The sequence below is a fragment of the Hippopotamus amphibius genome, chromosome 1 (assembly GCF_030028045.1).
Source record: "Hippopotamus amphibius kiboko isolate mHipAmp2 chromosome 1, mHipAmp2.hap2, whole genome shotgun sequence".
NCBI lineage: Eukaryota > Metazoa > Chordata > Mammalia > Artiodactyla > Hippopotamidae > Hippopotamus > Hippopotamus amphibius.
The window spans coordinates 145680230-145692133 of NC_080186.1; the positions used below are offsets into that span (position 1 = coordinate 145680230).

Here is an 11904-nt window from a genome sequence, read left to right on the forward strand (position 1 = left end):
CAGGCTTTCTCTAATTGTGGCGAATGGCGGCTTCTCTGTTGCAGTGCACAGGCTTCTCAGTGCAGTGGCTTCTCTTATTGCGGAACACAGGCTCTAGGCTCATGGGCTTCAGTAGTTGTGGCAGGCAAGCTCAGTAGTTGCAGTGCATGGGCTTAGTTGCTCTGTGGCATGTGGCATCTTCCCAGACCAGGGGTTGAGCCCATGTCCGCTGTGTTGGCAGGCAGATTCTTAACCACTGTGCCACCAGGCAAATCCCTACTGACTTGATTTTGATGATATTAAATAGTTATTAATTTATTTTAAAATAAGACAGTGGTTCTGTGGTTCTGTTAAAAAGCAAAACAATTCCTTATCTTTTAGAAATGCATGCTGAACTGAAATGTCTATGGGCAGATAATTGCTGAAGTTGGGTGATGAATACACTATTCTCTCTACTTTTCATGTATGTTTGGAACTCTCCATAATAAGTTTAAAAAAATGAAGTCAAAGAATCTTAAAGAGTTAAAGTTGAGAACTTTTACCAGAATAACAACCTTATTTTTTTTATGTACAACATGCTCTTGGAAGATTCCCACAAATTTAGAAATGTGTAACATTTCTTATGAAAATAACCTCCAAAAGAAACCACTGATTTTTTTTTTGGACTTGTTAATTTGTTACCTGGAAATAAAACAGAATCTGAATTGGTAAATGAAAATAGAGGTGAAAAGATGGTGAAGAAATGCAAATTAAGACTATATTATTGATTCTCGGGCTTCCTAGGTGGTGCAGCAGTTGAGAATCTGCCTGCCAATGCAGGAGATATGGGTTCAATCCCTGCTCCAGGAAGATCCCACATGCCGTGGAGCAACTAAGCCCGTGTGCCACAACTATTGAGCCTGCACTTTAGAGCCCGTGAGCCACAACTATTGAGCCCATGTGCTGCAACTACTGAAGCCCACACGCCTAGAGCCCATGCTCCGCAACAAGAGAAGCCACGGCAATGCGGAGCCCGCGCACCACAAGGACGAGTAGCCCCCACTCACCACAACTAAAAAGAAAGCCCGCGCACAGCAAAAAAGACCCAACACAGCCAATAAAATAAATAAATTAATTAATAAAAAAAAGAATATATTATTGATTCTCAATCATGTTCACAACTATTTCCAGATTACAAAATATTTAAAGACTATAGAGTACATTTTTAAATGTTGCTTTTGACAGTGGGCTACAGTCGATATCATTTTAAAAAATACCTGCTTATCTGTATTGTCTAACGTTTATGTAAGACGTATGGATGCCTCAATTTTAAGCATTAAAAAACAAATAGGAAAAGAAACGAACGAGCTACCAGTTGCTGTTTTTATTGATACGAGGTACAGATATCCTCCTTTACTCCAAACCCCACGGACGCCGCGGAACCGCTGGAAAGGCCGGGGGCGGGGGCGGGGGCGGGGGGAGTGTGCGCAGGCGCAATAGCAAGCCAACGGTCAGAGGCGGGACTAGAAGCTTCGGTTAAAGGACAGCACTTTCAGCCAATCAAGGGACAGCGTCGGGGGCTTCTTCCTGTAAGAGGAGGCCGGAAGTTGGAGTTCAGCTGCGGTGGTAAAGGCGGCTACCAGCGTGAACCCAGAGCTGAGGTGAGTGGGCGGCGACGGCTTGGTTCTCTGTTCCGCGTGCGTTTCTCCTTCCGGACCCCGCGGCTTCCTCGTGGTGGGCTGGGAATAGGGGAGGCCTGGCACCGAGTGCGTTCGCCCGCTTTCCTCTCCTGCTTCCTTCGGAGAGCGCGGCCTCTCCGCCGCTCGCGGAGCCCGGGGGTGGACCGCTCGGCGGAAGGTGCCTTCAGTACAGTGGACTCGGGTCTTCCCTCTAGTGGGCTCGGGGCTTCCCGCTGGTGGACTCGGGGCTTCCAGCTAGTGGGGACGCTGAGCCTGGCCGGAGATTGGCAGACCTGAGTTCTAGCTCGCCGCTGGTTTGCTAAGCTGTGTGACTTCGGCGAGTCTTTTGGCCTCTCCGGCCTTATGAGATAACCAGCCTTGCTCTTCCTCCTCAGGGAGGAGTCCTGAAATCAGAAGAATTAATGGGAGGCGGGGAAGGAGGTAGATCCCAAGCCTAATCATTCGCTCATCAGGAGGGGTTTTAAAAACAACATTCCAGCGGCCCTCTTCACAGTAGACAAAACGAATCAAACATCTGGGGATGACACCCTAGAATACCTTTCTTTTTTTGGTTAAATACCCCAGAACGGAACAAACACTACAAGGTGAATCTTCAGTCTGATAACCAGCTGTGATGCCTGGCGCTTGTTTCACCAAAAACCTCCATCGCATTAGACAAGTGTAGTCTAGAAGAGTTATAGGGAGGTAAACATGATTTCTGTAATACGTCATTTTCCTTTTGTACTGTTGGATGCTCCATAGTTTACTGATTTAAGGGAGCTTGCCCTGTGCAGCGAAAAGAACCAAGGTTAAGAATTCCTGCTGTGCCATTTACTAGCCTTTTGATCTGGTTGCAGACACTTGGTGAGACAGACTTGGGAACCACATCTCTAAAATGAAATTGATAATAGTATTTAACTCATAAAATTGGTTTGAAGATTAGGAGAGGACATAAAACTTGTCACTTAGTCGCCCTTTGGGGATTGGCAGCTTAATTAGAGGATTACACATGGTGCTGGGAAGCACAAAACTGGAATTGCAACCTAAAAAGGCTTGAGTGGGGTGAAACCAGCTCGTTGCTGATTCTCTGATTCTGGTAATTATGTGGTTATAAGAGAACATTCTTATTTGGAGGATACCCACTGAAATATTTGCAGGTAAAGAGATGAGACACCAATCAGGCAAATGAGGGAAAATGTTAACATTTGGAGAATCTGAGTGAGGAATATGGAGTATTCTTTATACTATTCATAGAATTATTCTATAAGTCTGAATTTATGTTTGAAAGTTTTAAAAAGTTGTTTTTAACTATTTGCAGCTGTCATAAGTGTGTTGTAAATAAATGAAACGGTACACAGTATTTATAACTTTCCATCCCATGCACTTTCAACCGTTTTTTCTTAATGGTTGTATTGTGTGTATATATAGACATTTTATCCAGCCCTCATATTGATGAAGTTATGGGCTATTTCCAGCTTTTCCTGCTCTTTTCAAACGGTGCTGCATTGAGCATCCTTAAACACATTCTTGTGTAGTTGTACCAATATTTTTGTAGGATAAGTTTCTAGAAATAGAATTGTTGGTTCACACAACATTGTCGATCAACTATACTCCAATATAAAATAAAAATTAAAAAAAAAAGAATTGTTGAGTAAAAGAATATCAGCATTTAAATTTTTGATACCATCACATTAAATTCCAAATAAATATATCCGTTTGCTTTCCTATCAGTTGTGTATGAGAATTCATTCCTGGTGTTACTGGCCTGCCACCTAAGAGTGTTATGTGGAGGTTGTGATGTTGGCTTCTGTGAGGGCTGAGAGGAATGGATGCTGTCCACCACAGTAGGCTTCCCTGCAGGGCCAGAGGAACTGAGAGCCTGCTTCCAAAATTGGGATGGCCACTCTGAAGAAACTGAGAGGAAGGAGAGTATGACCCGTTTTGGAATCCAGGGCCTGCCACATAGAAGGTGTTCTAATATTTGTTAAATGATGGAGTATTTGAAATCTTGATAGTCTGTTAGATGAAAAGGATCCTTTTTAAAATTTGCTTTTGACAGTGTATTAGTCTGAATATTTTCCTGCCTTTATTCAGCATTTACACTTTTCTTATCTTTTGCCTATTTTTCTATTATTTTTTAAAAATACAGATTTAAAAAAGAAAACTCATTCAGTGGGCCCTTATTGAGGATTTAGCACCTTCTAGGCATTGTTTAAGGTGCTGGAAGTAGAGGTGTGAATGAGACAGGCAGTTGCTGGAGTCATAGTGTTTTTCGTATGGGGATGGAATCAGAAAATATATTTTTAAAAAATCTAAATTTCTAGTATCTGCACTTGTTAGCTTGCAGGCATTCTTCTCTCAGAAAAATGGGATTGTCTTTTAATTTTGCTTATGGTATATTTTCCTATAGGAATTTTAAAATTTATTTTTGGTAGTCAGATATGTTAGTCTTTTGTAGTGCTCTTAAAACATGTAGTTAGAATATATAAACAGCTCACGCAGCTCAATATCAAAAAACCAAACAACCCAATCAAAAAATGGGTGGAAGACCTAAATAGACATTTCTCCAAAGAAGACATATAGATGGCCAACAGGCACATGAAAAGCTGCTCAGTATCACCTCACACCAGATAGAATGGGCATCATTAAAAAATCTACAAACAATAAGTGCTGGAGAGGGTGTGGAGAAAAGGCAACCCTCTTGCACTGTTGGTGGGAATGTAAATTGATACAGCTGCTATGGAGAATAGTATGGAGTTTCCTTAAAAACTAAAAATAGAATTTTCCATATGACCCAGCAATCCCACTACTGGGCGTATACCCAGAGAGAACCATAATTCAAAAAGACACATGCATCCCAGTGTTCATTGCAGCACTGTTTACAATAGTCAGGTCATGGAAGCAACATAAATGTCCATCAACAGACAAATGGATAAAGAAGATGTGGTACATATGTACAAGTGGAACATTCCTCAGCCATAAAAAGGAACGAAATTAAGTCATTTGTGGAGACGTGGATGGACTAGAGGCTGTCATATAGAGTGAAGTAAGTCAGAAAGAGAAAAATATCGTGTAATGATGCATATATGCAGAATCTAGAAAAATGGTACAGATGAACTGGTTTGTAAGGCAGAAATAGAGACACAGATGTAGAGAACAAACATGGACACCAAGGGAGGAGGTGAGGGGTGGGTGGGATGAATTGGGATTGACATATATACATTAATATGAATAAATTAGATGACTAATAAGAAAAAAATGGTACACTTTAAATATATGCAGTTTATTGTATGTTAATTATATCTCAATAGAACTCTTTTTTAAAAGAAAAAAAAATGCAGCCAGCTGTTTCTTGCCTGTTCTTCTTGATAGATTGTAAGCAACACAAGGATGGGGACAGTTTCTTTTTTATCCTTGAAAGATAGTATGATGTAGTGTTTGAGATCTTTAGGCTCTGGCTTGTTCCTTTACTCTGTGACTTTACGCAAGTGGATCAACCTTTGTGAGCCACAGTGATTTCATCTCTAAAATGGAAAGAGTGCCTTTCTTTTCTTAGATTGCTCACAACCATGAGAAGAGTATTTAGAAGAGTGTCTGGCACATACTGTGCAGGCAAGTGTTATCTGTCATCATAATCATCATTGTCATATATTAGATAAACAGTAAATATTTGAAAGAGTAAATACATGTTAAAGATGTTTGTACTTACTTCCAAATACCCATTGATTTGAAGCCTTGAAATGAATGGAGCTACCAACAAATACTTATGAAGCTTATGTACCGTGGTTTTGGACAGAGTGAGAACTGTGATAGTTGTAGTCCTCTCATGGAGCTTATAAGTCTGGTTGGGGAGACTAATCAGATACTGATACAGAGAATGAAAGCGGGGAGGCAGGATCTGCTTTTGATGAATAATCAGAGAAGTTTTCTTTAGAGGTGACATTTTGAGCTAGTGCCTGAAGCAGGAAGAAAAGCATATGGAAAGAACCAAAGGCAGAAGAGGTTGGTGTAAAGAATTGTGTAAGAATACTAGATGATAATGTGCTACAATATAAGGGAGAAGGAATGTGGTATGAGAATTAGGCTGGCCATTATATAGAAGAACTGTAGTGAAACCAAAAAGATCCCTGGGAAGCCATTGTATTCCAGGTACAAAGGAATGGTGTCTTGGTCAGAACTGATGAATTTGAGATAGCGAAGTTTTGGAATCAACGAGACTTGATAAATTTGGCAGTGGTGGTGAGGAGAGGAGGTTGGCAAAAAAGGATTAAGATAACCTTTAGGTTTCTGGCTTGAAATACTAGGTGGATAATGGGGACATTTTACTGAAATAGGAAAGATTAGAAGCTATGAGGGGAACAGGTTTAGGGTGTGTGTATTTATGGTAGAATCAAAGAACTTTTGATTCTACCATAAATACAAAAAATACAAAAAAATTTAAAAAACCCATAAATACAAAAAATACAAAAAAATTTAAAAAACCCATAAATACAAAAAATTCAAAGAATTTTTTTTTTCTTTTAAGTTTGATGCCCTGTGAGACATCCAGAAGGAGCCCAGAGGCAGTCTGGACTGGAGATAAAAAGTTGAGTCAAGAGAAAAATATTTTATGATATCACTTATATGTGGAATCTAAAAATAATACAAATGAATCTATATACAAAACAGAAATAGACTCACAGACATAGAAAACAAACTTATGGTTGCCAAAGGGGAGAGGGAGGGAGAGAGGGGCAAATTAGGAGTATGGGATTAACAGATAAACTGCTATACATAAAATAGATAAGCAACAGGGATTTACTGTATAGCACAGGGAATTATATTCAATATCTTGTAATAACCTATAATGGAAGATAATCTGAAAAAAAAAAAAATCACTTTGCTGTACACCTGAAAGTAACACAGCATTGTAAATCAAGTATTCTTCAATTAAAAAAAAAAAAGTCAAGTCATAAATATAGACCACGATTTCTCCACTTTGGCATAATATATTGACATTTTGGGCTGGATAATTCTTTGTTATGGGGGGCTGTCCTGTGCATTGTATGTTTATAGCATCCCCAGCCTCAACCCATTAAAAGCCAGTAACACCCCCTCCCCTGAGTTGTGACAACAAAATGTGTCTCCAGACCTTGTATATGCCTTCTGGTTGGCAAAAATCACACCTGGCCGAGAACCACTGATAGAAATGGTATTAAAAAGCTATGGAATTGACTGAGATCACCGCAAGGAGAACAGAAAACAAAGGCCTAGAACTTGTGGCCAGCAGACCACAAAGATTGTTGGAGATAAATTCTTTTTGACCTCACAGTACTTGACATTTTCTGGAATTAATTGCCAGTATTTTTAAAAACAGAAATTTCACATAAAAATCTGGATTTTTTGCCCTTGCTTGAAAACTCAGGACCAAGGAACAATGAATCTTCATTTGCACATGAATGCTAGTGGCTGGAGGCTTTGAGATCTGGCTTGGAGATGCTCAGTTCTCCCTAATCCCTGCTCCAGAGTGCCCCAACTCTGTGTTGCTTGCCTTTTCCCTTTGGCGTTTGAGTTTGTGACTCTCTAAGGCATGCCAACATTAAAATTTGGATAGAGGAGGCACAGTAAAGGAGACTGAGAGGGTGTGGCCAGTGTCATAGAAGGAAAACGTAAATGTAGGATCACAGAAGCTGAGGGACAAGGGGAGTGTGTTGAAAACGAAGAAAATGCTGCTGAGGGATTAAGATCACCTTAGAAAAATGTCCATTGGCAGTATGGCACTGGCACAAAAACAGAAATATAGATCAACGAAACAGAATAGAGAGTCCAGAGATAAACCCACGTACATATGGGCACCTTATCTTTGACAAAGGAGGCAAAAATATACAATGGAAGGAAAGCCTCTTCAGTAAGTGGTGCTGGGAAAATTGGACATTTACATGTAAAAGAATGAAATTTGAATACTTCCTAACACCATACACAAAAATAAACTCAAAATGGATTGAAGACCTACATGTAAGGCCAGACACTATAAAACTCTTAGAGGAAAACATAGGCAGAACACTCTCTGACAAATCAAAGCAAGATCCTTTTTGACCCACCTCTTAGAATAACGGAAATAAAATCAAAGACAAATGGGAGCTAATGAAACTTAAAAGCTTTTGCACAGCAAAAGAAACCATAAACAAGACAAGAAGACAACCCTCAGAATGGGAGGAAATATTTGCCAATGAAGCAACTGACAAAGGATTCATCTCAAAAATATACAAGCAGCTCATGCAGCTTCATACCAAAAAAGCAAATAACCCAATCCACAAATGGGCGGAAGACCGAAATAGACATTTCTCCAAAGAAGACGTGCAGGTGGCTAACAAACACATGAAAAGATGCTCAACATTACTAGTCATTAGAGAAATGCAAGTCAAAGCCACAATGAGGTATCACCTCACACCAGTCAGAATGGCGATCATCAAAAAATCTAGAAACAATAAATGCGGGAGAGGATGTGGAGAAAAGGGAACCCTCCTGTACTGTTGGTGGGACTGTAAGTTGGCACAGCCACTATGGAAAACAGTTTGGAGGTTCCTTAAAAAACTAAAAATGAAACTACCATATGATCCAGAAATCTCACTATTGGGCATATACCCAGAGAAAACCATAATCCAAAAAGAAACATGCACCACAGTGTTCGTTGCAGCACTATTTACAATAGCCAGAACATGGAAGCAACCTAAATGCCCTTCAACAGATGAATGGATAAAGAAGATGTGGCACATATATACAATGGAATATTACTCAGCCATAAAAAGGAATGAAATGGAGTTATCTGTAGTGAGGTGGATGGACCTAGAGACTCATACAGAGCGAAGTAAGCCAGAAAGAGAAAAACAAATACCATATGCTAACTCATATGTATGGAATCTAAAAAAAATGGTACTGATGAACCCAGTGACAGGGCAAGAATAAAGATGGAGATGTAGAGAATGGACTTGAGGACACGGGGTTGGGGAGGGGGAGCGGCAAGTGGGAAGCTCGGACAAAGTGAGAGAGTAGTGTTGACATATATACACTACCAAGTGTAAAATAGATAGCTAGTGGGAAGTTGCTGTATAACATAGGGAGATCAACTCGATGATGGGTGATGACTTAGAAGGCTGGGATAGGGAGGGTGAGAGGGAGTTGCAGGGAGGGAGGGGGTGTGGGGATATATATATAAATACAGCTGATTCACTTTGGTGTACAGCAAAAACTGGCACAACAGTGTAAAGCAATTATATGCCAATAAGGAGCTTAAAGTGTCTTTAGATTAAAAAGAAATGTCTGTTGGACTTCATCATGTGGTGAACTGTTCATCACAAAACTTGAACAGTTGTAGAGGTAGGAGATGGACACCAGATTGAATAGTGACAAAAATGAATATGCAGAAGGCTAATAAAGCAGTGAACTGTGGATTGATATAGTTAGAGTAACTCATCATGCCCATGGCCACTGCCAGATTGACTCTCAGCAGCATCCAGTTCACCACTGTGGGTTGGTGGAAACTCAGGGCTGCCCCACAGCTGCCCTTAGTACCTCACAAATTCCAGGTATAAAACTGCCTCTAGTATATTACTTGCTATCTCTGATGTTGGGTGGTGGTGTTATATCTTGAAAATCTGGTAAGATATGTCTAAATGAGCAGTCAGGATCTTCTCATTTTATGATATAGCTAAGCTTAAAATAGAATAGATGGAGGTTGTGACTATTGAAGGTATAGTTGAGTTTGAAATTTCTGTAGTAGATGCAGAGAAATTGATGAGTCTATAAAAATTGTAGAGTATATTGTAGGAAAAAAGGGAATGGAATTGGATCACAGAAGCTCAGATTATGTGAGTTTGCAATATAGCGATGTTAATTTTGTCAGTGTTCCTTAGAGTTATAAGGGTTTACTTTTGGAAATCAATCTATAATATAAAACAAAAGTGTTTGTAACGTGCAGTGGGGAGACAGCATGTGTAGTTTGGCTGTAGAGAGGGTAGAGAAATGAGGCATAAGTGGTGACGGGTGTGGAATCCAGAAGATTTCATTTATAGGTGAAAATACAGTTGACCTTTGAATAACTGGGAGGTTAGGGGCACCCACCCTTTCTGCAGTTAGACATCTGAGTATAACTTAGAGCTGGCCCTTTGTATCTGCAGTTCCTTCATAGTCACGGTTCTGCATCTGAGGATTCAACCAACCACGGATCTTGTAGTACTCTAGTATTTACTGTTGAAAAAAATCCACATATAAGTGAACCCATGCAAGTTCAAACCTGTGTTGCTCAGGGGTCAACAAGTAGAGCGGGAAAAATACTTGGGTGATTGAGTATATATTGCTACTTAGAAAAGGTTGGCAGCCTTTCCCTGTTGTAAATGTTAGTTTTAGAGCCTAGGGAGATCATTTTGTCCTGGGTGCCAAACTGCCAGGGGAGAAAAGGGAAAATGTTCTGTCATTAGTTGCTGAATGTAACAGGTTTGTTTTGTAGCTCCACTCTCAATCTTTGGTTTATTTCTGTGTGTGTATATGTGTGTGTGTGTGATTTTTTTTTTTTTTTTCTGATTTTTTGTTTGATGGTCTATTTCTGTAGGTTCTTGGTCTTCCACAATGGGTGAGCCACAGCAAGTAAGCGCCCTCCCACCCCCTCCAATGCAGTACATCAAGGAGTATACAGATGAAAATATTCAGGAAGGCCTCGCTCCCAAGCCTCCACCTCCGATAAAGGACAGTTACATGATGTTTGGCAACCAGTTCCAATGTGATGATCTTATCATCCGCCCTTTAGAAAGTCAGGGTATTGAACGGCTTCATCCTATGCAGTTTGATCACAAGAAAGAACTGAGAAAACTCAATATGTCTATCCTTATTAATTTCTTAGACCTCTTAGATATCTTGATAAGGAGCCCCGGGAGTATAAAACGAGAAGAGAAGCTAGAAGATCTTAAGCTGCTTTTTGTGCATGTGCATCATCTCATAAATGAATACCGACCCCACCAAGCAAGAGAGACCTTGAGAGTCATGATGGAGGTGCAGAAACGTCAGCGCCTTGAGACAGCCGAGAGGTTTCAGAAGCATCTGGAACGAGTCATTGAGATGATTCAGAATTGCTTGGCTTCTTTGCCTGATGATTTGCCCCATTCGGAAGCAGGGATGAAAGTAAAAACTGAACCAATGGACGCCAATGATAACAGTAATTGTGCTGGACAGGATGAACAACAAAGAGAAAATTCAGGTCATAGGAGAGATCAGATTATAGAGAAAGATGCTGCCTTGTGTGTCCTAATTGATGAAATGAATGAAAGACCATGAAGGATGTTTCTTTTTCTTCTTTTTTTCCCCCCAGTAAATAGCATATATATTAGTTAATTCACTTTTAGAGAATCTCAAAAGAGATATAACTAGAAGTCTTGCAAGCAGCAAGTGTCGAACTTTCTCGATTGAGACGTCACAGGCAGTAATTTCACTTTATGGCAAGCATGGGTAGATGAGTGTGCCTACGTTAGGAGTAATCACCTTAAAAAGCAGAGTGTTTGCAGCTATTGTGTGGAACATCCCTATTTTTGAAGTTGCAGTAAACTTTGAAGATACCTCAGTAATAGCAGGTTTTCATCCCTGAAAAGTAGATTTGTCATTTGCTTTAAGCATGATAGATAATAAAGGACATCAAACTTTATAAATGTGAAATTATGAAATCTTTAGATTTATTTCATTTCAAAATTTGCTTAATCTCTAAAAAAGAATAGTGTATTAAAAGAGAGGAACCCTGGAGAGTTATAAACAGCAGTTTTATTTTTCCTTGTCTGCTCCTGTAAACACTCTCTCAGACTCTTGTCCCTATCCTGGATGGGTCCCAGAACTTTTCAGTCACTAAGAAGTCCTTTGATCACTTTTAGTTACAAACATTCATTTTAATAATTAAAATGTCTATGTAATTACCTGTACATTTCCTAAACTCAGACTTGCTTAAGGCTGGAAGCCTGCCATCGGGAGGGGGTTTGGTGGCAGAGACTGCTGGATGTCCACCATAGATTCTTGCTCACCTGCCCTGCTAGGGACTCTGTTTTCCCTTACCCTGCATCTCTGTGAGGCCATATGACTGAGTTCTTAGCAGTGGAATATGGTGTAAAAATCCAGGCCTGCCCCATAAAAATGTCTTGATTCACCCTCCATTCTTTTCTCATCTGCTGGTTTGATGGTCACACCCAAGAAGACTTTGGAAGCCACTTGAAGATGGCAGTTCAGTCAGTTTGGGTCCTGGAATGCCTGAAGA

General features: G+C 40.1%; 2 protein-coding genes across 3 annotated transcripts in view; both read left to right on the forward strand.

The window, feature by feature from the left end:
* The first annotated feature begins 1559 nt into the window (after positions 1 to 1559).
* On the forward strand, positions 1560 to 11318 carry MED7 (mediator complex subunit 7). 2 transcript variants are annotated; one of them, XM_057730161.1, is made up of 2 exons: positions 1560 to 1619; positions 10225 to 11318. In XM_057730161.1, the coding sequence occupies exon 2, from the start codon at positions 10242 to 10244 to the stop codon at positions 10941 to 10943; it is 702 nt and encodes a 233-aa protein (XP_057586144.1). In that variant the 5' UTR covers positions 1560 to 1619; positions 10225 to 10241; the 3' UTR covers positions 10944 to 11318. The 2 variants fall into 2 exon arrangements, with proteins under 2 accessions (XP_057586144.1, XP_057586145.1); XM_057730162.1 differs by lacking the exon at positions 1560 to 1619 and adding an exon at positions 1635 to 1655.
* HAVCR2 (hepatitis A virus cellular receptor 2) overlaps positions 1590 to 11904 on the forward strand; it is a 46535-nt gene continuing 36220 nt past the window's right edge. The window contains exon 1 of the mRNA XM_057730159.1: positions 1590 to 1619. The gene's annotated coding sequence lies outside the window, so the exon portion shown is untranslated. The remainder of the gene's footprint in view (positions 1620 to 11904) is intronic.

Coding starts and splice junctions, on each gene's coding strand:
- MED7 (XM_057730161.1), top strand. CDS start 10,242: ATGGGTGAGCCACAGCAAGTAAGCGCCCTCCCACCCCCTCCAATGCAG.